Source organism: Callospermophilus lateralis, chromosome 10 (genome assembly GCF_048772815.1).
Source record: "Callospermophilus lateralis isolate mCalLat2 chromosome 10, mCalLat2.hap1, whole genome shotgun sequence".
Taxonomy (NCBI): Eukaryota; Metazoa; Chordata; class Mammalia; order Rodentia; family Sciuridae; genus Callospermophilus; species Callospermophilus lateralis.
The window spans coordinates 14,793,236-14,818,928 of NC_135314.1; the positions used below are offsets into that span (position 1 = coordinate 14,793,236).

The 25,693-nt window shown below is 34.4% G+C and overlaps 1 protein-coding gene and 1 pseudogene across 1 annotated transcript in view; one reads left to right on the plus strand and one right to left on the minus strand.

The window, feature by feature from the left end:
- Ltn1 (listerin E3 ubiquitin protein ligase 1) overlaps nucleotides 1-25,693 on the plus strand; it is a 46,117-nt gene that overhangs the window by 18,354 nt on the left and 2,070 nt on the right. Inside the window, exons 12-29 of the mRNA XM_076867751.2 lie at nucleotides 1,711-1,900; nucleotides 2,506-2,745; nucleotides 3,554-3,707; nucleotides 4,394-4,538; nucleotides 4,891-5,077; nucleotides 7,273-7,432; nucleotides 8,322-8,426; nucleotides 9,577-9,719; nucleotides 10,740-10,875; nucleotides 11,071-11,215; nucleotides 12,115-12,328; nucleotides 12,777-13,014; nucleotides 13,533-13,607; nucleotides 17,774-17,960; nucleotides 22,124-22,295; nucleotides 23,497-23,717; nucleotides 24,161-24,355; nucleotides 25,409-25,576. Coding sequence (XP_076723866.2) covers nucleotides 1,711-1,900; nucleotides 2,506-2,745; nucleotides 3,554-3,707; nucleotides 4,394-4,538; nucleotides 4,891-5,077; nucleotides 7,273-7,432; nucleotides 8,322-8,426; nucleotides 9,577-9,719; nucleotides 10,740-10,875; nucleotides 11,071-11,215; nucleotides 12,115-12,328; nucleotides 12,777-13,014; nucleotides 13,533-13,607; nucleotides 17,774-17,960; nucleotides 22,124-22,295; nucleotides 23,497-23,717; nucleotides 24,161-24,355; nucleotides 25,409-25,576 — 3,075 coding nt within the window. The remainder of the gene's footprint in view (nucleotides 1-1,710; nucleotides 1,901-2,505; nucleotides 2,746-3,553; nucleotides 3,708-4,393; nucleotides 4,539-4,890; nucleotides 5,078-7,272; nucleotides 7,433-8,321; nucleotides 8,427-9,576; nucleotides 9,720-10,739; nucleotides 10,876-11,070; nucleotides 11,216-12,114; nucleotides 12,329-12,776; nucleotides 13,015-13,532; nucleotides 13,608-17,773; nucleotides 17,961-22,123; nucleotides 22,296-23,496; nucleotides 23,718-24,160; nucleotides 24,356-25,408; nucleotides 25,577-25,693) is intronic.
- Nucleotides 16,763-17,518, minus strand: LOC143408927 (E3 ubiquitin-protein ligase RNF220 pseudogene; annotated as a pseudogene).

A 25,693-nucleotide genomic window follows, 5' to 3' on the forward strand; every position in this document is an offset into this window, starting at 1 on the left:
GGCACACTGTTAATTTACTCAGTGCCTCCTTTCCCATAGCCAAGCTACATGAAATGCCAAATTATCACACAGCTGCTTGATAAGCCTAGAATCTCAGCTGAGGGAGTCAATAATTAGAATGATGAGTACTGTTTTGGCAGTACTGGGTATTGGGCCCAAGGCCTCAGGCTTGCTAGGTAAGCACTCTACCACTGAGCTACATCCTCAGCAGGGGTCAATAATTAGATAAACATAGACTGATAACTCCTACCAGGTAGTCTTAGTATTCAGACCTTTTTAGAAGAATATCTGCTTCCAGCATACTGTTTGGAAGTTCCTAGATAGTATTTGCCTCCTGTGTTTCCATGACTCATTAGCCTTGCATCTCCTTACAGCTGCTTGGATTTTTACATTAAACATGTCAGTGCTTAAGATGTTGAACTTTATGACTTGCTAACTTGAGAGACATTTTACTCAGAAGTTTTTTTTTTCTTTTCACTACAAGAATTCTATAGAATAGGTTGGATTTATTTGATAAATTACTTTAGGAAAGCCAGTATTATAGCCATTCAAATGCTAAATATTTTTAAATGGTTTATAGAACCTGTTTTTTTTAGGTAGAGTTATAAAGTCAGCTTATTTAAAAATGAACAAATAAAAAACAAAACTGAAATTTGGAGTCATAAAAGGACCTTTGGGTTTCTGTAGGTTAATCTTTCTAGTTTTCAAATTAGTAGATAGGCCCAGGATGGTTAAGAGATTTGTCCAAGGTCATAAGGCTAGTTTAATGATAAAGCTTGGACTAAAATATAAGCTCTGATTACTTATAATTTTTAAATAAAAGGATAAGCAGTTTATCAGGCACTACCCAATCCGCACTTGGATTTTTTTTTTCCAGATTGCTTTGAAATGAACCAAGTTGCAAATTCCTTTCTTCTCAGCCCATAAAGCAAAAGAAGCTCTGGGAACATGGATCAGCATGCTTTTGGGGGTGGATTTACAAGTTTTTTTCCTTACTTCTCCACCCAATGCAAATAAATAAGTTGCTGTCAGATACCTGTCCCCAGTAATTCTGTTTCATAGAATTTGGGGAAATAAGTCCATTTGTTCATATTGAAGTAATTTACCACTATTATACATTAATTGTTCTTTAATTTTAGCAAAATTAATGAACAAAATGTCATATCTATAGAGCATTTATAAATCTATCTTCAAAGTTCATCCATTCATTATTCATTGAACATAACTGCAGTGTTGATAGCAGGTATCAAAGAAGTTTAAGACAGTCTCTGCTCTCAAGGAACTTACAATCTCATTGGAAAGACAAGACATACACAGATGAAATATTTAAGTAATAATACAATCCAGTAAGTGCTTTAGAAATTCAGAGAAAAGCAATGATCTTTGTGGGCTAGAGTGGATGGGGGAAGATGTCATAAAGCAGGTGGGATTTAAACTAATTTTCAAAGAGTGGATGGGGTTTTGATAAAGAAGAAGGGTAATATTTATGGTTGGGAGGATAAACATTATAACACATGGAAGTGTACATAAACCAGAGGTAGTGGGGAACAGGGTATATACCAATCTTCCTTGAACACTAGGATGAGGAGGAGTGGGGGATAAAGTTACGGCCATTAAGATGAAGGGTGGTGATAATGGTACAGATAATAATTCAGAAATTTGTACTTTTTGATCTTGCTTCTAATCTTTGCTTTAATTTTATGGTTTTAGGCATGTTCTAGTTCAGATAAACATGCTTTAGTAACTTCTTGGCTAAAAGGCAATATCCTTGGAGAGAAACTGGTTGCCTTGGCAGATGGTCTTTGTAATAAGAACTTGGAACCCTCCTTGTCTTCAGATTCTCACTTCTCGGAAGAATGGACTCTTCTAAGCTTGGTATTATCCCAACATATTAAAAATGGTAGGGAAAATATGTTTTTTGTTCTCTAGCAGGAGATAATAATCCTTTTCACCTTTTGAGGGGATTCCTTGCTCAGATTGCAACCAGATTACTGGTTCAGATTAATGAGACTTATTCAAATATCTTGATTTTTTTTTTTAAGTACACTAAATGTTTATTCATCTTTATAGTGTGACTCCAAAGGTATTTAGTATTTTTAGTTTTCTATTCAAAATGTTTTGGATATGGCAAAGCTACTATTAATTTTGTAAACTATTGCAATTTTTTAAACTTAATTTAAAACTGCTTTATCTTTGGATTTTTATGTGTCAGGACAGATTGATTTGTTAATGTAATCTTTTATGTAATACATGAGCACCTTAAAAGACCCACATAAAGGGCTGGGGTTGTGGCTCAGTTTTAGAGCATTTGTTTAGCATGTATGAGGCACTGGGTTCGATTCTCAGCACCACATAAAAAATAAACAAAATAAAGGATTGTGTCCATCTATAACTAATAAAAATATTTTTTAAAAATCCACATAAAAAAAGCTAATTCAAGGTAAGATATTTTAAAATACACTGTTAATATTTTTTATTTTTTGTTTGGACTTTTTTTTTTTCTAGATTACTTGATTGGAGAAGTATATGTTGGAAGAATTATTGATAAACTTCATGAAACTCTATACAAAACAAAGACATTGTCAGAAGCTGAAAATAGTGATTCATCAGTGTCTTTTATCTGTGATGTGGCGTATAACTATTTCAGCTCAGCAGAAGGATGCTTGCTAATGCCATCTTCTGAAGATTTATTATTAACTCTCTTTCAGTTATGTGCTCAGAGCAAAGAAAAAACACATTTGCCAGGTAATAGCCTACTGCTCAAATATTTTGTTGGGAATCTCCGGCTCTGACCTTCATAGTGAGTGTAAGTGCCCAGGCTTTATTAATTGAATCATAACGTGTTTGAAAGTTTAAAACATTATAAGTAAATATCTACAATCTTGTATAAATCAGTTTTAGAAACCAAGTTAAAGATGTATTAGGTGTTACTTGATCAAAGAAATAGTTTTGGAAGGGGGTAAAATAGATAATTTAGAATCTTAGCCTCTCTACTTAGTAGCTCTGGCAAGTTGCTTAATTTCTTGATGCCTCAGTTTCCTCATTCATAAGAAGAGGGAAATACTATTTCTTTGTTATTGTAAGAAACATTCTGTCTTGGTGCATATCAAAATGCAGTTGAGATTATGTGAGATCATTGCAAAACTTATTCTTGCCCTATGTGTCAACTCCCGTTTATTTATCAAAGGGATATAAAAAATGATATGATAGAGAACCCTTCTTCCCCAGGCCCTTCTTTAATACTAACTTGTCTGTTTGGAAATAGTAATCTCTTTATTGTATCTCCAAAAGGAAAACTTGTTTAGTAAAGAAGTTCAGAGCAGTAATGACTTGACTTATAAAATCTTACCATTTTACATTTATATGATAACAGGGTAGCTTGTAGTGTTGCATGTGTACAGCATAGTTAATTTTTAGCAATTGAATTTTTATTTTATTTTATTTTTAAAATGATATCTTAAATATCACAGATCTGCAATGAGTTCTTTAAGACATTTTGTATTGATATTTAATTCAGTGAGATTATAAATTCCTATTAACATCTTAATTTTAGATTTTCTAATCTGTAAACTGAAAAATACTTGGCTCTCTGGTGTAAATTTATTGGTTCATCAAACTGGCAGTACACATAAACAGAGTACCTTCCTACATTCGTCTGCTCTGTGGCTGAAGAAACAAGCTCAGTCTTCATCTTTGGATAACACAAGGTAAATTTTTTTAGCCAATTGCACAGTGTCTCTTTTATACTAAACCATTGTCCTTGAATAAGATTCCATGATTAGTGTGAGTGCCTATGAAAAATAACTTATTATGTAAGAAATCTATAGGACTCTGAGATGCAAATATACACATTTTTTCCAAAACAATTGTTTTTAATGATCTTCCATTAAACTTTCAATTAATTGAAGAAAGATTTGTTTTATCTCCTGGACTGCTAATTTGTGGTCAGTGATATGGTGGTACTACTATCCTGTGTTGAAGGCTGGTGTAGATTTTTTAAGTGTAATCTCTCCTGACTGTCATGTGTATTCATTGTTCTTGGTTGTTTTATTGAATTACAAATGTATTTCACATATCATACCTAAATACATATAATAAGAATGGAAACAGTGCCTATAGAGGTTTTTGAGGTTGGATCAAAGAATTGTGCTCTTTTCATGAAATAAGGTAGTTGTATTTCAGAAATATCAGATCTGAAATTGGTCTAGTCACCTTCATTATGAAATAGAAGCAGCTCTCTATTTTGCTTGACTGTATGTCTACAGGGAAGAGGGCGTCATTTACTGCTATTTCTATTTTTGTCTTTTTTCTTTCAAGTATGCTATTATCTATTAGGGTATTAAAACTAGTCATAGCATAATTATAATAGTTAAATTCTTTACATTATTTTCAGTTTGCAGGTCCTCTTGTCTGCTGTTGATGATTTGTTAAATACACTTCTAGAGAGTGAAGGTACTTATCTTTTGGGAGTTTATATTGGAAGTGTAATGCCAAACAACAGTGAGTGGGAAGAGATGAGACAGTCTCTTCCTATTCAGGTATGTTTGAGATTGGAGAGTGCATATCACATTCTTAATTTTGGATTTCATACAGACTTGAATATTTTATTTTGTTCTGGGGAAATAAAAAAAAATGAGTATCTTGTTTTGCCTTTGACATTGTCAGAGCTGGGTGTAAAGGTGAGTGAGATTTGGTTTTGTCCTTAGAAATCTTGAAGAAATATACATGTTGATAATTTCCTGTAATAAAAACCAAACTTCCATGTTTTTGAGGTTTTACTAATAAACTATACATACTAATAACCTCAGCTGTTTCCTGCATGAATTACATATATAGTAAATAATCTAGAAAGTTAATGATTTTTGTATGTAATTGTATTTTTTTTCACAGTGGTTATACAGACCGCTTCTAGAGGGAAGACTGAGTTTAAATTATGAGTGTTTTAAAACAGATTTTAAGGAACAAGATACAAAAACACTTCCCAGCCATTTGTGTACTTCAGCATTATTAAGCAAGATGATTTTTGTTGCACTAAAGAAGAAAATAGTCCTAGAAAATAATGTGCTTGAGAAAATAAGTAAGTAATGAGAATTCAGATATAATGCACAAATAAATATAATTTTAAAATAATATTTACATAGTAACTTAAATCTTTAAGAATCTTTCTCTTTCTATTAATTATTTTAGTGATAGGAAGCTTGCAGTTAACTTAAGTGGTGTTAAATTGCAAATTGGATTCATATATACTGAAATCTTGCTATAATTTGTTAGCTGTACAGCATAATTTGGCATAAAATCAGTTATCAAGTTGGTATGACATAGGGAGAAGGAGATCCTGGGGCACATATCCTAAGGAGAGTGGTTGTGAAACTTTGGTATGTTTTTACCAAACATTCTGAATTTTCCCTTGATTTTTGAACTTCTGTATTTTTTTTTTTTTTTGCACTGGGTACTTGAACTAGGGGCATTTAACCACTGTGCTATACCACAGCCCTTTTAATTTTTTTTATTTGGGATAGGGTAGTATTTCATTAAGTTGTTGAGGTTGGCCTCAAACCAGTGATATTCCTGCTTCAGCTTCCCAAGCAGCTGGGATTATAGGTGTGTGCCACAGGACCCAGCTGAACCTCTCTATATCTTTAAATTTGAGCCCTAATTATTTTTCTGACAAGTGGAGGTTGAAATGTTGAATTTCAAGAGGACTTAGAACCTCAGGAAATTTCCCCATTCGGAGACCTGGATTAGATGGAAGATAGCCTGCTTTCTCCTTAAGACTGTATTCTTTGCTTACCCCATGGGCATCTCTTTTTTGAGATTACTCCCTGACTTTGTTCTCCCTTGAATGTCTATCTGCTTTCCTAAATAAACCTGTCTATGTGTTTTGGCGGGGAGGGGAAGAACAACAACTGTGATTAATGGTGTGGCTTATACAGATGGTACTAAAGGTAGAGGATTTGCACTGTGTCAGTCTTTTTGTAATCTCTCAGCTCTAACACAGTTACTAATAGAAGAGAATATATGCTCTGTGGAAGTTAGCCAGCTGCACATTTCATTGAGGACAGGGGGAGGCAAATCCACTGTTTACAGTTTTGCTCAGAATTAATCTGTCCAAACAAAAGTGGAAATTAGAGGAATAATTCATTTTTATTAATTGTGCTGCTAATTCTTTTTTTAAATTTTTTTTTAGTTGTTGCTGGACCTTTATTTTTATTTATGAGGTGTTAAGAATCAAACCCGGGGCTGGGGATGTGGCTCAAGCGGTAACATGCTCGCTTGGCATGCCTGCAGCGCTGGGTTCGATCCTCAGCACCACATACAAATAAAGATGTTGTGTCCACTGAAAACTAAAAAATAAATATTAAATTCTCTCTCTTTCTCTCTTAAAAAAAAAAAAAAATCAAACCTAGTACCTCATACATGCAAGGCAAGTGCTGTACCACTGAGCCACAACCGTAGCCCCCATGCTACTAATTCTTATCAACCCTATCACTGGATTTCTAAAATTTTTGTTATTTTTATTTTTCATTTTTTTTTTAGTCATATATGACAGCAGAATGTATTTTGATATATAATACATACATGGAATGTACATACATATTTTGACTTGATAAGAGTTACTTAGCTTGTGAAAGTCTTTTCTGAACTAGGTCTCAAGGCTTCTGACTCCACAATCTGTATGTGGTTTTAGAAAAGGGAGCTGTGATTTTTATGTATTATAAACCTATGAATGCCAGGTTTTGTGATAGACACTTGATCATTTAATTCTCACAACAGTCCTGTGAGATAAGTTGTAGTGTCCTCAGGGTTAATTATGTATATACAGTTGAGGTGGACATAGAAATGAATCCAGACCAGACTACTCTGTTACTTGGGCTCATGGTGGTGTTTTTTTTTTACCCCCTTCCCCTGTCATATTTTTAACCAATCCAAAAAAGCATGAAGAAAGATTTGAAGAGGAATGGCCTTTTGTTTTGAGACTGAGTTTCCTAGTTTTTTTCCCAAGTTTCCTAATCTCAATCCTCTCCTAAGCCTCTTGAGTGGCTCAGACTGGGGCACAGGCTGCCCCATATCTGGCAAGGGTGATACTTTGTCAGACAACTCTTCTTAGTTTTCATTATCCTTGTACATCTCAAATCAGATTTGAAACTCATTTTATAGATGTTTTGAGGTAAGTGGGCATAGCAGAGTTAGAAAATGAGGCATTGAAGTGAAAATGATTCAAGAGTTTAGCCACATGTACACTTGATAATATAGTCCTGTCCATTCTGTTAGTTGCAGAACTGCTGTATTCACTTCAGTGGTGTGAAGAGCTAGACAATCCACCTATTTTTGTGACTGGATTTTGTGAAATGCTTCAAAAAATGGACATTACATTTGATAACTTTCGTGCGCTTGGTAATACTGCTGGCCTTCTACAGCTTCTGTTTAATAGGTAAGAATCCTTTTCAATTTCTGTTTTTTAAATGACTGTTTTAGTTGTGTATGATTTTGTCTTCTCTAAGGGATAAGCCCACTTCATGCTAATGTTTTGGAGGTTTGATTGAAATAATCCATATTCATGATAAATACTTAATGGATATTATTGAATATTTTGTAGGGGGTATATTTGGTCTTGGCTTGTATATTCAGGGAGCAGATGTTGATGAAAGAAATAGAACCCTATAGAAAATTTTAATTTGTTATGTGTGATCCGTCCTGCCTCTACTTTCAGATTCAATCTTTATTACATGTTCTAGGTATATTTTAATGTTGCAACCACAACATGAAGTTAAGGAAACTACATAATGAAAACAGTCATTGTGGATCTTATGGTAGTTAGGTATTTGATTTTTTGAAAAGACTTTTTGTTTAAGAGGTTATCAGTTGTCTATAATAGTTTGAGCATGTTTTATAGTGGCAGAGGAGGACCCAGGCTTCCTCTCCAACCTCAATCCACAAATTTGACACTCACAACTTTCCTCAGTGTGTATTAGTGCTTGTTGGGTTTTCACCGTAATCCAGACTAGCTATCCTCTGGGAGATATCCTTTTCTCAGCTATAGTCTCTGGTTTTCAAGCTCATCACCTTTGTTGGGATTTGAGGGACTTTGGAATTGACTTGGAATGAGAGCTCAGTCTCAGTTGTGGAAGGAGTATTAAAAGCCTAAATTCCCAGTCCTTTGGGTAATTATGATACTTGCTTGGATGTGAAGTTTTGGGTGAATTGATGCCTTCACAAAGTGATTTATTTTAATTCAGTAAAAGTAGTCTAGATAGCCAATGTTTAAAACTCTTTAAGAATGCTTCCCAAATGCAATGTAATTTTTTTTCTTCCTTGTTTAGATCCAGGGAAAATGGCACACTCTGGTCTCTCATTATTGCTAAGTTGATCCTTTCCCGAAGTATTTCATCTGATGAAGTAAAGCCACATTATAAAAGAAAAGAAAGGTATTCTTATTTAAAAGTTTTTACTTTGTTATAATTGCTTACCTGGCAATCTCCAATTGATGAATAATGTTTAATGAATCTGAAAAACAAGGTTTAGGAAATGAGGAAATTAAAGAATGAAAAGTAAAACTTTGAAGCAACTCATGTTCTATATTCCCCCCAAATCTTTTTCTGTTCCCAACACACTTCTTTCATCATTTTATTCTATGTGAAAGTGGTTTATTTCTCTTCTCTTAAATAAGATTATCCTATGAAATATGTTCTAGAAATGCAATAAATTTGTTACAGAAGTAGATTGTGGGTCTGGATATACTAGTGTAGCACTCAGCATTCACATTAATACTTCAACTTTATCATCAGCTGAGATTCACAAACATTTTGAATTGAGTGATTCACCAAGAAGAATTTTTTAATGATATGTATGTATTCTGGCATAGTAGAATTCTGAACTAAATTTTGATTTTTATAGATCTTATCTAAAATTTGTTTTAGAACTTTATATTTGGGATTAGTAGATGTGCTTACATTGTAAAAATAACTCAGAATAAAAATGACACAAAGAATAAGAAATTACATTAGGGCTGGGGATGTGGCTCAAGTGATAGCACGCTTGCCTAGCATGCGTGAGGCACTGGCTTCAATTCTTGGCACCACATAAAAATAAAATAAAGATATTGTGTCCACCTAAAAATAAATATTAAAAAAAGAAATAATATTGATAGTGTATTCATTTATATGTATATATAATATATATATCTTTATATATACATATTTATAATTATGTGTGTATGTTTGTACATTTTTATTTTTATTTTTTGTAGTGCTAGAAATTGACCTAGGGCCTCATTCATACTAGGCAAGGTACTGAACCACTGCGCTATACCCCAGACCGTTGGTATATTTTTAAAAAAGTCATACATAGGGGACAAATTATGTTCATCTAAAAAAATTAAGACTATATAGAAAAGAGGAGCAGTAAAACAAAACAAAACCAAGTACAATTTCATCATTTAGAATCAGCAGTTGTCAGTCTCATCATAGTCAAGTATTTATATGGTGGAATTATTAGTTCTTTGGAATAGTTTGAATAAGAATTTTATGAAATAAGTACATGTAGAATAAATGTGACTCATATTTTTTCTTTAAACAGTTTCTTTCCACTAACAGAAGGCAATTTGCATACCATTCAAAGTCTCTGTCCATTTTTGTCAAAAGAAGAAAAGAAAGAATTCAGTGCTCAATGTATACCTGCTCTTTTGGGTTGGACTAAGGAGGACCTTTGCAGTACTGATGGTTAGTTGCCTGACAATTAATATTTCATTATCTTAATAATTACTTGAGATGAAAGAAGTATTTTTTTAATATGTAAAACTAAATGTAGCAAAGCAATAAATTGAATTACTGATGTTTGTTCCTATTTTATGCTTCTGTTATATAACAAGTTGATAAGACATTAGGATGACTGTGCCTGAAGATTGGCTTTTATCATTTTGTAGTTAAGGAATACTATGTCCTTAAGGAAAGATTTACACTCAAAAAATAGCCATGTGATCATTTCTTTTGCATCTATAGCTTTTTAAAGCCATGCCTCATTTCTCCTGGTTCAGCCAGTGATTGAACATGTAAAGGCTTTTGCAGTATTTGAAACTTTTTTTGAATTCTCTGCACTCTTAGTTTATTAGTTTATTTATTTGTTAACTTAATAAATGCAAAAATCTTCTGTATTGAAGTCTATTGTAGAGAAGACAGACATAAGTAAAGTTCTATCATGTTATAAATGATGTAGCAAAATAATAGTATGGAAATGGTTGAAAGGAAAGAGTTTCCACTCTGCTTTGAGGGTATCAATGGAGATTTACAAACCACAAGTATTTCAACTAGGTGTTGGAGGATAAAACACCTTTACATAGTGGGACATAGTTGGGAAAGAGCATTCCTGATACACAAAATCATACAAGGGTACAGATAGTTCTGTTCAGCTGGTATGTAAGGTAGAAGGTTGGGAATAGAGGGTGTTAGGATGCATCAGAAGATGGATTTTGAGAATTGTAGGGATTCTAAAGATTCAAACTCTGTAAGAGCAGATCAGATTTAGAATAGTTTTTGTTTTGTACTAGGTGCTGTTATGGAGATAGGATCTCTGGCCTGTAATAATATGCTCATTTGTTAACTCTTTCATATAAGCCTTTCTAAAGAGTTTTTGATTTGGGCACTTCTCAAGAAAGAGTTTAGCTTTTCAAAGTAGACTTTCTTTTTTAGAGTAGCAATATAATTCAAAAATTTTAAACTTTTCTTTTGATTTTTTTATTCTAGGAGGTTTTGGACATCTTGCCATTTTTAATTCTTGTCTGCAAACCAGAAGCATAGATGATGGAGAGCTGTTACATGGTATATTAAAAATTATAATATCTTGGAAGAAAGAACATGAAGATATTTTTCTTTTTAGTTGGTAGGTGATTTTATATTTTTTTCTTCCCATATACAAGGTGGACCTAGGTTATGTGTAGTTATAATTTTGTACAGTAATAGGATAGTAGATATTTAAGTCAGTTATTTACAAGTATATGATTTAAAACGAAGTATTTTCTAATTGAATATAATTCTTTAATATGTTTTGATTGTTTTGTTTTTATCTTCACCACAGTAATTTATCAGAAGCAAGTCCAGAGGTACTGGGTGTAAATATAGAAATAATCCGGTTCCTTTCCTTATTTCTGAAGTATTGCTCATCTCCTTTGGCACAGAGTGAATGGGACTTCATCATGTGTTCCATGTTGGCTTGGTTGGAGGTAAATTAACTTGATATATCTTTCCTTCTGTTTGGTCTTTGTGCTTACCTGTGTGTATCAGAACTATTTACTCATTGGTGGTACTGGGATTGAAACCAGGGGCACTATACCACTGAGCCATATCCCTAGCCCTTTTTATTTTTTATATGAGACAGAGTTTTGCTAAGTTGCTAATGCTGACTTTGAACTTGCTATCCTGCCTCACTCTCCGAGTAGCTGGGATTGCAAATATGTGCTACCATGCCTGGCTACTCATCACATTCTTTAGGTGATTTTAATTAGTTCTTTTTTGTAGATATTATACTCATTAGGTACTATTAGGCAGACTAGGAAAATGACTGATGATGACTATCATTATAATTCAGTGACGAGATTCTTGACCTGGTATTAAAATGTATTTTAAGAGGATATTGGTATTCTTTTTATGACTCAAAGCAACCAGAGTTTGCTTGTGGCCTTCAGGATGGCAAGTCAGTCAGGACTGAATTGTTTTTTGAGTCTCTGCTTTACCTGATTATTAGCTGTGTGACTTGGGATTTTAAACTTGAGCTATATGATTTCAGTTTCTTTATTGTAAAATAATTTAGTGTGCAACTTGTAACAGGGCTATTGAGGTGATTGGAAATGCACATTTAATGTATTGTAACTGGGAAGTGGTAGATGTTAATATTTTCTTCCAGAGTTTATAAATAAAAAAGGGCACCTTAGAATAAATTGTAGCTAGTATCTTACTTTGAAAAAAGTTGTTGTGATGTAACATACATAAACTTTTTCAGACTATACACTTCAACTGCTTTTTATTTTTTAATACAGAGAAGTATAAGAAGAATTTCCCTTTATTTGTTCATAGTATTCTGGTAGAAGTCGGCTTACTGATTTCATTTCTGTTGTTTCTTCAGACAACAAATGAGAATCAGGCATTGTGTTCTGTTCCACTCATACAACTGTTTGCCTGTGTCAGCTGTGATTTGGCCTGTGATCTCAGTGCTTTTTTTGATTCAACAACTCTGGATACCATTGGCAATCTTCCTGTAAATCTAATCAGTGAATGGAAAGAATTTTTTTCCCAAGGCATCCACAGTTTGCTTTTGCCTCTTTTGGTGACTGTTACAGGCAAGTAAAAAAGGGAATAATAATGAGAATGATAGAAAATAACATGTTGAAAAGTTTAAAACAATAGCTTTAGATGTTTGAATTGAATAGTACTATACAGTAAAAGAAAAGAGAAGAAAAAACTTGTATATGATGCTGCATTGCAGTATGGACACAAATAGAAAAATGGCCAGTGTATCCAAAGACCATTATACATGAAAATAATAGTGATTCAGGTAATGTGAGTAGAACATCTTTATTGAATATTTGCTTTCTTAAAGAATGTAGTGTAAAAGTCATTAAAACAGTTGATTAACTGAAATAAGTATTCACTTCTTATTTCTAGTTAGGAATTTTGTAATGTCTATGTCTAATTTTCATTTTCTTAAATGATGTTGATCATGAATCAATCAACTTCTATTACTAACTCTCTCTTGGTATGTGTGTGTTTTTTAATTTGTTTTGTCAGGAGAAAACAAAGATTTGTCTGAAACATCCTTTAAGAATGCAATGCTGAAGCCCATGTGTGAAACATTAACATACATCTCGAAGGATCAGCTGTTGAGTCAGAAACTTCCTGCAAAATTGGTTGCTGGCCAAAAAACAAATTTGCCAGAACATCTCCAGACTTTGTTAAATACATTGGCCCCATTACTCCTCTTCAGAGCTAGGCCTGTGCAAATTGCTGTTTATCATATGCTCTTCAAGTAAGCAATTAAGTGAATATTACCATGGTCTAACAAATAGAATATATACATTTTTTACTTTTAATCATTGAAAAAAAGCCAAATTAAAAATAAAAAGGAGACCTGACTATTTCAGTAACAGGAATGCCAACTTGTTTTTTTGACCTTTTTGATCATTTTTTTCCTTACCCAATTTATGTTGAAATAGTTCTGGCCATAGATATTTATTTTATAAAGAACTCACTAAAAGGTATCTTCATTATAAGCCATGCATGGTGGTGCATGCCTGTAATTCCAGCAACTTGGGAAACTGAGTCAGGAGGATTGCAAGTGTGAGGCCAGCCTTGGAATCTTAGCAAGACCCTGTCTCAAAATAAAAAGTAAAAATGGCTGGGGATAAGGCTCAGTGGTTAAGCATTGCTGGGCTTAAACAACACAAAAGGTATCCTCATTCAAAATAAGTATTAGTCTTTGTGCTCTGAAATATGGTATAATAATTGATAATCTAATTTAAAATATTTAAAATAATCTATTTCCAGATTAATGCCTGAATTACCACAGTATGATCAGGATAATCTAAAGTCATATGGAGATGAAGAAGAAGAACCAGCCTTGTGAGTGGCTTTTTGTTTTATTTTGTCCTTTTTTGTTGTTGTTGTTTGTTTGTTTTTATAACTTGGTTTATTAGGTTGTCATAATCTACCTTATGTCTTTTTAAGACTAAACAACACAGAAACTCTCAATTTAGAGTACATATTCATTCTGTGGATAGACTATTTTAAAGTTATCTTGAAATGTAAAATTTACCCAAAAGGGTTTTCTCTTTTAATTGTTTCTAAATCACATTTTTGGCTTGCCTATTATTCTGTAAAACTTTGTTTGGCCACATAGTAGCTGTGGAAAAGGGTATGAGTTCAATATCTATTGAGCTCCCACTTTGTGAAAAGTATTTAAAATGCTGGGGAAAGAATACAATAATGAAATATCCATGGTACTATCTTGTAATAAAAGGTATAGTGTATGATAAGTGCTAAGAAAAAGGAAGGATAGCATATTATGGGTACATAGTTATTGTACACCAGGAAGATAAGCCTCTCTCTTAAGGAAGAGACGTTTAAACTGGACCTTTAAAGTTAGTTAACATGTATAACTAATTAGAACAAATTTTAAAAAATTAAAAAATAAAGTTGTTTAACATTTCAATAGGACAAAAAATAGAATATAGGTTAAGAAAATGTCATGTGCAAAGCCACTGAGGCATGAATGTTCTGGATGCCCTTGGGGAATGTTGCCACTTAACATTTTTTTACTGTCAATATCTTCTCTCCCTAAAGTGTAAGCCCTGTGAGGGCAGGAATTTTTGTCTTATTCTTTACTATATCCACAGCATCCAGAATGGTTCCACTGTCACTTGTTGAATGAAAGAAAAAATGAACCACTAGATACAGAGTAGGGAGAGTCTGGTGGAAGATTAAGCTAGAAGAGTAGTCAAGGGATCAGGATAAGTGAATAGGTGATGTCCTTAAAAATGGCTTTGTGTGTGTTTGTGTGTAACTGGGGATCGAACCCAGAGTGCTCTGCCACCAAGGTACATCCACATCTGTTTATTTTTTATTTTGAGATAAAAGTCTCACTGTGAGACTGGCTTTGAACTTGTGATCTTTCTGCCTTAGCCTCCCAAGTAGCTGGGAGTAGAGGTGTGTGCCACCACATGTGGCAAAAATGGCATTCTAAATTAAGATTTGAGACTTTATTTGGTAGGAGTTGACATACAACCAGCTGATTCTAGCAATAGTGTGAGGCATGAATTATACTTAAGAAGCAAGCAGAGGAGGAGGCCATTACAGAAGTTAAAAAGCAGGAGGTAGAGGGCATTGTGAGAAGTAAAAAGATTTCAGATCTGATATTTGTAAGGTGTGGTGACTACTGTTAAGGAATAGAGAAGTCCTGGTACTTGAAGATAGAGATGTTGAAGATATAAAGGCAGAAAAGCCTGAATTTGTGGTCTGAAAGAAGGAAGTCACAGAAAAGAAAGATCACAGAGGCAAAAGGAGAAAATTGAGGGTGGGCACATGATTATAAAACAGTTTCTTTGGAGAGGCAGGACAATTACAAGTTTGAGACCAGCCCGGGCAATTTAGTGAGACTCTGTCTCAAAATTAAATAAAAAGGACTGGGAATGTAGCTCAGTTGTAGAGCAGTTGGTTAGCATGTGCAAGGCCCTGGGTCCAAAAAAAAGAAAAAAAAAGAAGAAGATGTAAATAATCTCTTAAATTCTCCTGGAAGTGTTAATTAGTTCAGTAAAGGAGAAAATCAACTTACATTGTTGTGAATTAATGTGAATGTTAAATTTCCTGAGAATGCTACATCCATAGCCCTTTATTTTCTGAGACAAAAGTCTCATTACATTGTCTAGCCTAGTCTTATGATTATAAAAGCACATAATTATTTCCTGTTTATTCTTTTGATAAATCGTGATGATTGTGACATTATTTATATTGCTAAGTAAAACATATGCAGCAAAATAGAAAGTAAGATGTAGTGACAGAGTTCCAAGTCTGAATCCTCTCTCTGCCCTTTAGAGAATGATAAAGGATTTGGTAAAACTTGGAAGACTTACAGTTCTCCTGACTAACTATTGTACTAATCATTTGACTTCCTGATTGTGTGACTTTTATCTATAAAGCAGAAAGTTGAAATAGATGTTTTTCAAGTGTCTTAAAGTGCTAACATCTAGGGTCCATTTTAAAAAAAATCTGTTTATATTGTTTTAATCCATGTCAAATGTAATTTAAAAGGAAAAGGACAAGTAAGTACCTTTGTATAGAATGTACAGCCATAGCATCACACCACGGGGCCCACAGGATGGGCGGGGAGACTACTTTTCCCTGGGAACAGCATCTTTATTCCCAGGAATGGTTCTTAGCAGAAGGCTGAGCAGCCAGGGGCACCTTCAGTCAGTCCCAACCTCATCTTCTGCTTCAGCTCGGGACCTACTTCCTTCCCTACTCTCAACTTGTTATGAAGAACTAAAGGTATCTTCATTATAAGCCAACCTCAGTCAGTCCCAACCTCATCTTCTGCTTCAGCTCGGGACCTACTTCCTTCCCTACTCTCAACTTGTTATGAAGAACCTCATGAGCTAAGAAACTAAAGAGGGTCATGTCTCTCAGGGCATGTACCTGATATCTGGGAGGAAAAATATACACCACTGAACACCAAGCACATGAGAGAGGGAAGGGATGACTGGAGTGGGAGAGGCAGATAGGTACCCTAAGAGGGGATGGGCCAAGCCCTCAGCCAGCCCTGAGGGAGGCACTGCTTCCAGAGGTTCTTAAAAAAAAGAAGAAAATCATACAACTAAAGCTAGGGGTATGGAGGGCAAAGGAGTTGACCTATTTATAACAACATTGTAAATATACATGGTCTATGTTACATGTGCTTCAGTCTGGTGTTTGTATGTCTGTCCCTCTGGGAGATGTATTTCAAGAGCCTTGCCTCTCTACTCCCCACCCCATCTCCCTACCCCACCCTGGGAACAGAGGCCCAATGGGTATGGTCCCCAGGCTTGGTGGGAGCTAGCAGGCAGGGTCTGGGCCTCAGCCTCCACTCTGGCTCCAGAGTCCTGTGTGTGTATATCTGTGTGCATGCATGTGAATATATGTACATGGGGACCCTGTGTGCATTATGTACAAGGGGAGAGGGTCACTGTCACAGAGGATGGGGGCAGGTGAGGCTGCTTGGGGCGAAGCCCACTTGGGTGGCTAGTTCACAAGTAGATCCTCTGAAGGTCTCTAGGTACTGTGATGGTGTTGCACTGAGGGCAGAGCTTCTTGGAACACAGAATCCACAGCCAGCGTTCCTGTAGTGTACAGGCCAACACTGGATTGACATTAGGGGCAATGAGTATGAATCAATACAGATGAGGCATTTTTATCGCTCAGAGCCTTCAGGGCCTCAAACATGGTCACAGCTGAATCAGAGATTTTCTCCATGTCCCTGTTCTTGCTCATCTTCTGCATGACCTCCTGCTTGCTACTTTTTATCTTTGCTGGTGAATGGCATGTCATCACTGCCCCATTTAGAGAACTCAGGTGTGGCGCAGGTCCTGGGAGGGCCACTATTTAGGTTTGCTTCCCTGGAATGCCTCTTTCTCCTTGGCTTCACCAGGCTTCCCGCTGACAAAAGAGATGACAACGTCTGCCTCCGTGTATTGTGACTTCCCATACTGTCATCCCCATCCACATCCAAGTCAGATCACTGTCCGGATTCTCGAGGCTGTACACGAGGAAGCCAGAGCCTTGGAAGCCACATTCTGGGAGGGCAGTGACCCATATCTGTCTCTGCCCACAGCACTCCTACTTTTCAAAGCGGTTGCTGTTTTCTTGTTCTATGTTCACAGCATCATCCTCAGCCATGCAGGAACCTTCCTTCTGGGCCTCATCTTGCTTTTTCCATTTCATTTCCCCATCTACACATTTAGTCAGGTGTGCTGGTTGGCTCCCACTCTCAGGAAGTTGTACTTCCTCCCTCTGGTCCCCTGCTTTCCCGGAGGTGACGACAATGCTGGCGGATTCTAGGGTCCATATTTTATAGCATATCTTTTAGATTTGTATTTGTCGTTATGTAAAATTAGGAGTTAAAATTGGATGTATAAAAGAGAACATTTTTAAAAGGGTTTTGGAAAATAGCAATTTAAAAAAAAATGCTTGAAGTTTATAAACACTGTCAGTATGTTAACTTTTGAAGAAAATGTTGCTATTTAAACATTGATTTCTAGGTCACCACCTGCAGTATTGATGTCTCTTCTCAGTACTCAAGAAGACTTGCTGGAAAACGTTCTGGGGTGTGTTCCTGTTGGACAGATAGTTACTATTAAGCCACTAAGCGAAGACTTCTGTTATGTTCTGGGGTACCTCCTCACTTGGAAATTAATACTAACTTTCTTCAAAGCTGCTTCATCTCAGGTAAATAAATGTATGGCAACTTTTTATTTTCCTTCATGCTGGTGATCAAATCCAGATGACAACTTTTCTAAACACCATCCTTTTTAGAACAAAGGGGGACATGTCTTACATTTTAATCTAATTTTATCTGACCAAGTTTAGATAACTCTGCTATTAATTACTTTTCTTACTACTTCCTTACTCTTCCAGATACTTTTTTTTTGGCAAAATAATTAAGCTCTGAAATGCAACTTCATCAGTTTTTATTCTAACTGAATATAGTAGTCACACACCTATTTATTATAAGGAACAATATTTCATATAGTTTTTAATTTTGTACTGTCATAGTAATTTCAAAAGAACCAGCATGGAATCTTGTTTTTTTTTTTTTTTTTGGTGGTGGTCGGGGAAACCAGGAATTGAACTAGGGGCACTTGGCCATTGAGCCACATCCTTAGCCCTATTTTGTATTTTATTTAGAGACAGGGTCTCATTGAGTTGCTTAGTGCCTCGCTATTGCTGAGACTGGCTTTGAACTCTTGATCCTCCTGTCTCAGCTTCCCAAGCCTCTGGGATTACAGGCATGCACCATCATGCTGGCAGGAATCTTGCTTTTTAAAAGTGGTTACGTAAATGGAAATTTACCTATTATAAAAATCAGTATTCAGGGAAAGATCTATGAGACATTACCTGTGTAATTCAAAGCGTAATCTAAATGGAGAAAATATCCTATTGTAATTATTATACCCAGAGTATTCCAGCAGCCACTAGATGTCTCTGTTGTTTCATGTTTGGGAAAAAAGCTCTCATTATCCAGGAAGAAATTGGGAAGATCTACTCTAGTTTTTCTTTCTTTCTTTTTTCTTTTCTTTTCTTTTTTTTTTAAATATTTATTTCTTAGTTTTAGGTAAACACAATACCTTTATTTTTTTTTTTTTATGTGGTGCTGAAGATTGAACCCAGTGTCTCACGCATGCCAGATGAGTGCTCTACCTCTATGCTCAGCCCAAACTTTTATTTCTTTTAGAAAAAAATCTCAAATCTCAATTGAATCAGTCTAATAAAATAAGTGCCACCTTTGACAGGTCAATACAAAAAGCTTAGTTTATTACTTAATATTTAAAATGTGATTAAATATTGTGGTATTCCTTTCCACTGTGATTTTTTTCAGAATTATTAAAGTTATTATTTGTGTTGTTGCTCACATCCATATTGCAGCAGAAATACATTTGTATATGTAAGGAGAAGATCAAATCAACATTGATCTAGTTGTTACATAGATTAGTTTTATTTGTCTTCAGGCCTGTCACAGTTTGTGACTTATACTGGTTTTATTTGCTTATGTTTTTCAAGAAGTCCTTGTTAAGCTTTTACATTTGTTTCTTAAAATATTGTTGAACTTTAAAAGATTGCAGCAGATTGAACCTCTGGTATAGAAGAATTTTTTTTATTATTTTATATTCAAAAATCAGGAAAATGGCCATCTAGCATGTTTTTATTGTCAGGATGTGGGCAGGAGTGCAGATAATTATAACTAACATTTATTATTGAGCCTGAAACCTGAACCGAGCTGTGAAGATAATGTCAGAATAACCCAGTAAATAAAGCAAATTAGATAAATCCTGAAAAAAACAGAATTTAATTGGTCCTAAATTATGGGTTGTCTTAACTTTCTAAAAAAAAAAAAAAACTTCTAGCAAATCAGATTGAACTGGAAACTAAGCTCTCTGTGTTTTTTAGATTTATTGAAATATATTACACATCCTATAAAGTTTATGCATTTCAAGTGTACAGTTTGGCTGTTTTAGTATATTTTTAAAGTTGTACAACCATCACCACTAATTTTATAATATTTTTAAGATCCCCCAAACAAACTCATATCTTAATATGAAAACTTTCTGGGGTGTGTTCCTGTTGGGCAGATAGTTACTATTAAGCCACTAAGCGAAGACTTCTGTTATGTTCTGGGGTACCTCCTCACTTGGAAATTAATACTAACTTTCTTCACTTCCCATTCCCTCTTAAACCCCATAGTTCTCAGCAACCATTAATTATGTTCTGTCTCTGTGGATTTGCCTATTCTGGATATTTTATGATAACTTGATAAATTGTATCTGCCAATAGTTTTTAGACTTAATCAATTTTGTAGTAAACAATTCCATCTCTGAAAGATCTTCCATTGTCAGGATAATATCCCATTTTGTGCATCCATGGGTGGACATTTGTTTACACTTTTGGCTGCTGTGAACATTTCTATACAAGTTTTTGAGCATGGGGTGTCCGGGTCATGTTCATAGTCTAGGTTTTTTGTTTGTTTGTTTGTTTCTTTTTATTAATTTAAAAAAACCCACTGATCTAATTTTAAAAAATTTTCTTTCTCCTCCAATTTTTAAAAAAATATTTATTTTTTTAGTTTTCAGCGGATACAACATCTTTGTTTGTATGTGGTGCTGAGGATCGAACGCCGGCCGCATGCATTCCAGGCGAGCGTGCTACCGCTTGAGCCACATCCCCAGCCCCAATTTTTTGTTTTGAAAAAAAAAATTATACTTACAGAGAAGTTGGAAAATAATTTGAATGAAAAAAATCACACACCCTTCTAGATCCACAAGTTTTTTTTAACATGTTGCTAAATTTGCTTATGTTTTTTCTATATTTACTTAAAGTCTTTTTATTGACACATTGTAACTATACATATTAGTAAGATTAATCATATATTCATACATGCACACAACATAATTTAGTTCTATACTTTTTTTTCTGCTGATTCTCCTTTGAGATTTAAGTTGCAGATGTCAGGATGCTTTGCCAAAAGTATTTAAGTATATAATTACCTAAGAATAAGGGCATGATATAAGTAAGCATAAACATTCTACAAGAGCAAAATGTAATCATTATATTTAAGAAATATAATTTTGGTACATGAATATAGTCTAATTTATATTCAGATTTCTATAGTTGCCTCATATTATCCTTAGTTTTATTTCCTTCTCTATTGGGGATTCAGTCAAGGATCATGTTTGCATTTGTTTGCTTTATTTCTTTAGTTTCTTTAACCTATAATTCCCATACTTTTCATGTTTTCCTTGTTGTTTTGGATAGCTGTTTGTAGCCTATCATGTAATTTTTGATTTTTGGATGTTTCTGATTGTTTCTGTTTTTTTAGATGTTTGGATATTTCTGGTAGATTCTGGCTAATAACTTAGCAATAGTACTTACTCCCCAAGTTTTGTGATGTGTCCTCAGGGTGTTAGTTCAGGAAGCATATGTCAGTGATTTTATTGGTGATGTTTAAATTTTGATTGCTCAATAAAGGTAGTATCCACAGATTTCTCTATTGTAAAGGTACTTTGGTTAAGATGTTTTCAGAATCAGTCCCAAATCCTATAGCTTGATCATTGTATGAGTAGTCATAACATTCACAAAATGGTGTTTTTGTACTAAGAGATAGATATATGGTATAGTAGGAGAATTAATGTTAAAACAAATGAAAATACCAAAGAACTACAAAGTAAATGTGACACAAGTATCACACAGATACCTTTAGTGCTTCCAGTGGTACCAGATTTTCCTGTTTTTAAAAGAGAAGCCAGAAATCCATATTTGTATATGAAAGTTCCTAATTGATAAACAAGTGAGGAGACCCCAAGACATAATGGACTACTAACTGGTTTGTGCTTTCTATACTAAAAGGATGATGTAGTTTTGATAATAGGTTATTCTTGAAAATGGGATGAGTTTTGTTTTACTCAGGAATTTATAAGATTAAGGACTATGGTATGGAAGGAATGTGGGGAAGACTTGGGAGAACAGTGAGCAAGTCAAAGTCATCTGTGGAAAATGGTGAAAAGATTTTCTTGGCTCAGTGACTCCAAGCCATCTATACTGAGCATACTAACAGACACATTTTGAGAAAAAAGTTAAAAGCATATGTGTAATAATGAGGGAGGGGTTAATGAGAAGTTCTGCCAGTCTGAAGAAAGGAGGCAGGGTCACATCATATGATACATTTGGAAAGTGAGAATATGGCATATATTTTGTATGACTCTTACATGTAGTTGAGTGTTCAAACTAATGCATTTTTTTATTGTGCTTTTACAATTTGTTACAGTTTGTTTAGTTCTTTTCTGCTGATGGTCTTGCTTTAATTGGATTTGCTAACAAATTCTTTGCCTTTCTATCAGCTTCGGGCTCTGTATTCAATGTACCTTCGGAAAACAAAGAGTTTGAATAAATTACTCTATCACCTCTTCAGGCTTATGCCAGAAAATCCAACCTATGGAGAGACAGCTATTGAGGTTTCAAATAAGGACCCTAAAACTTTCTTTACTGAGGAGCTCCAGCTGAGTATTAGAGGTCAGTAAGATACAGATTTGTGTTCTTTCCTAGAGACTAGGCTCAGACTAGGTTGTAATAAACTTTACCCTGGGGCATAATGACAAATGTGAGTCCTAGCTAAAGAATGTTAAAATGCAAGATTTTCCGAACTTCTTTAAGTAGGACAGATAAATCTTGTGGATAAGGTTGTAGAGAATTTAATAATTTTTAAAGTGTAGAGGTTTTTATATTTTACTCTATAAGCAAGTATTGGTTATATGATAATATTTTGTAGCCATGTTAATAATAAGTAGTCTTCAGTTAGGAAAACAAGATGAGTAAAATTTGTTTCCTTCACTCTAGTAGCTCAAATATTAGCCAAAATGGTAGACATAAAGTCATTTAGCTATACTACAGCATTATAAATACTTTACTAAGAATTAAAAGTTTTTAAATATCTTAAGAGAGCTGAACTGTGTCTTGTGAATATTAAAGTGATTATTCTAGGACTTTTGCACAGCAGCTCAGTGAGCTCTGGAGAAAGAAGAGGAGGCCAAACTCCCTTTCATAATTTATGACAAAGAATATGTGGGCTCCATTTTATTTGTGGTCTTTTATGTGAGATACAGAGTGTTATTTCTAGGCAGATTTTAATTGTCAGATGGGATTTTTTACTCTTACTTCCTTTGTCATTCTTTTGTAGTTTTTTTTTTTTTTTAGTTGTAGTTAGACACAATATCTTTATTTTATTTTTTTATTTTTATGTGGTGCTGAGGATCCAACTCAGGGCCTTGCACATGCTAGGCAAGCACTCTACCGCTGAGCCACAATCCCATCCCTTCCTTTGTCATTTTTTTTTCTGTTTTACAGAAGATTTTTTTATATTTGTTTTAATTGTACATGATAGTAGAATGTATTTTGACATATTATATGTATATACCATATTCCCTATATGTATGGAGAATAACTTCTCATTCTTCTGGTTGTATGTGATATAGAATTATAATGGTCATGTAATCATATGCACATAGGATACTAGTGTCTGATTCGATTCTTGGCGGTTCATTTTGAATGTGTGGCAGGATGCTAATACTCTAGGGTTCTGGTTTCTCTGGTGTGTTTGTTTTATGAGCTAGACACTCTTGTTGATTAAGGATGACTTTCTAAGGAAAATACTAATACAAGGCTGTTGTTATTTGTAAGTGCATATAACTAACTAAGAATTTTATTTTTTCTTCAGAAACTACAACTCTTCCGTACCATATTCCACACTTGGCTTGTTCAGTCTATCATATGACTTTAAAAGATTTGCCTGCCATGGTTAGGCTGTGGTGGAATAGCAGTGAGAAGCGTGTTTTTAATATTGTAGATAGATTTACAAGCAAGTATGTCAGCAATGTTCTTTCTTTTCAAGAAATATCTTCTGTGCAAACAAGTACACAGCTATTTAATGGCATGACGGTTAGTATTGTCTTTTTCCAGAAAAGTTTACAAATTGGTTATATCTATCATTATAAATATCACAGAGTTGTAGCTCTTGATTCAGAATTTACAGAAATCTGTCTACCTTATTTTCTGATTGTTGTGTTTTGAGAAAGATATGGTAGATATAGAAGTACTATTTAATACTTAGGGCATCTTTTGTCTATTAAATATGATATATGACAAACCTAATAATAATATGCAGTTTTATGAATAGCATATTTTCTTTTAACACAAACTGTGTCAGAAAATCACTGTGAAACATGCTAAGTACTTATACTTATTAAATGGCTTGTGTCAGATAAATGAATGTTTACCTGTTTTTTCCTCCCATGAAGACATTAGCTGCTAAGTCAACCTAACAAAATGTGTTTTGAACAGAAGAAAGGAATTTGGCAAAAATATTACCTTTTGTGTTTTAGGTTAAAGCTCGAGCTACTACTCGAGAAGTAATGGCTACTTACACTATTGAGGACATAGTCATTGAACTTATAATACAACTGCCTTCAAATTATCCATTGGGTTCAATAACAGTGGAAAGTGGGAAACGAGTTGGAGTGGCTGTTCAGCAGTGGCGGAACTGGATGCTGCAGCTAAGCACTTATCTCACCCATCAGGTAAGGTTTTGCTCATACACTTGGATTCCCAAACTAGAGAGAGAGAGATTATGTCTTTGAAGGGTAGTTGAACACAAACTGTTGTTTCTTCTGCTTAAGATATGTGCTTAAATATGCCATCTCTGCTTTAGTTCTTAAGGCTTTATAATTTATTTTCTGGTATATGAGAGGGATTGATTTTATTTCATTGGCAGTATAGAAGATGTAGAATAATATATGGTATTAAGGAAATGGAAATTGAGACTTTTTTGAAGGATAATGGACTAGGGAATGCTTTCTTTCTGGGCTACTTTTTTTGTTGTTGTTGTTAATATCAGGGATTGAACTCAGAGGTGCTTGACCACTGAGCCATATCCCCAGCCCAATTTTGTATTTTATTTAGTGATAGGGTCTCACTGGGTTGCTTAGCGTCTCACCATTGGTGAGGCTGGCTTTGAACTCGTGATCCTCCTGCCTCAGCCTCCGAGCTGCTGGGAGTATAGGCATATACCACCGCGCCTGGCTCTGGGCTACTTTTATGTTTCAACTCTTCTTTGGTTAGAGAAATCCCACTTTGAAAGACCTTTGAACTATAAACACATTGTAAGTCTCCTCTAGTTTTCTTTGAACATTGTGATATATCTCAGACATTCTGCATTAAAGAAAAATTAAAACATTTTCACCAATATTGTGGAGCTGGAACAAATCATTTGAGAAGGAAAGTAATCTGATCATTTTTGTTAATAGTTGGGAGATCTTTAGGTCATTTATGATTTAATTATAAAGAGTTTTGTCAAAAAAAATCAAAACCATAGCTCAGAAGCCTTTGAAGTTTAACTTTAATGGAGAAAAAGTACATCTGTTCCTAAAAACTTTGGAGATTATTAAAAAACAAAACAAACAAACAAACAAACAAACAAAAAACCCCAGCACTTATAAAACTTAGAAGATGTGAATGTAGTCAGGCAGATTGTCTTCTTCCAGAATTATAATTCAACTTTGAAATTGGTGAAATTGAGAGTAAAAATAACATGGTCTTCAGTATATACTGATTATTTTTCTCTTTGTTAACAGAATGGAAGTATTATGGAAGGCTTAGCATTATGGAAAAATAACGTAGATAAACGTTTTGAGGGTGTTGAAGATTGCATGATCTGTTTCTCAGTCATTCATGGTTTCAACTATTCTCTTCCCAAAAAAGCCTGTAGAACATGCAAGAAAAAGTTCCATTCAGCCTGTTTGGTAAGTCTGAGGCAAAATTAACTTTCATATGTTTTGTGTATTCTTGATGCTTAACTTTGGGAAAGAACACAATTAGTAATTATTATAGAGACTTATAGCATCTAAGTACTTTAATAA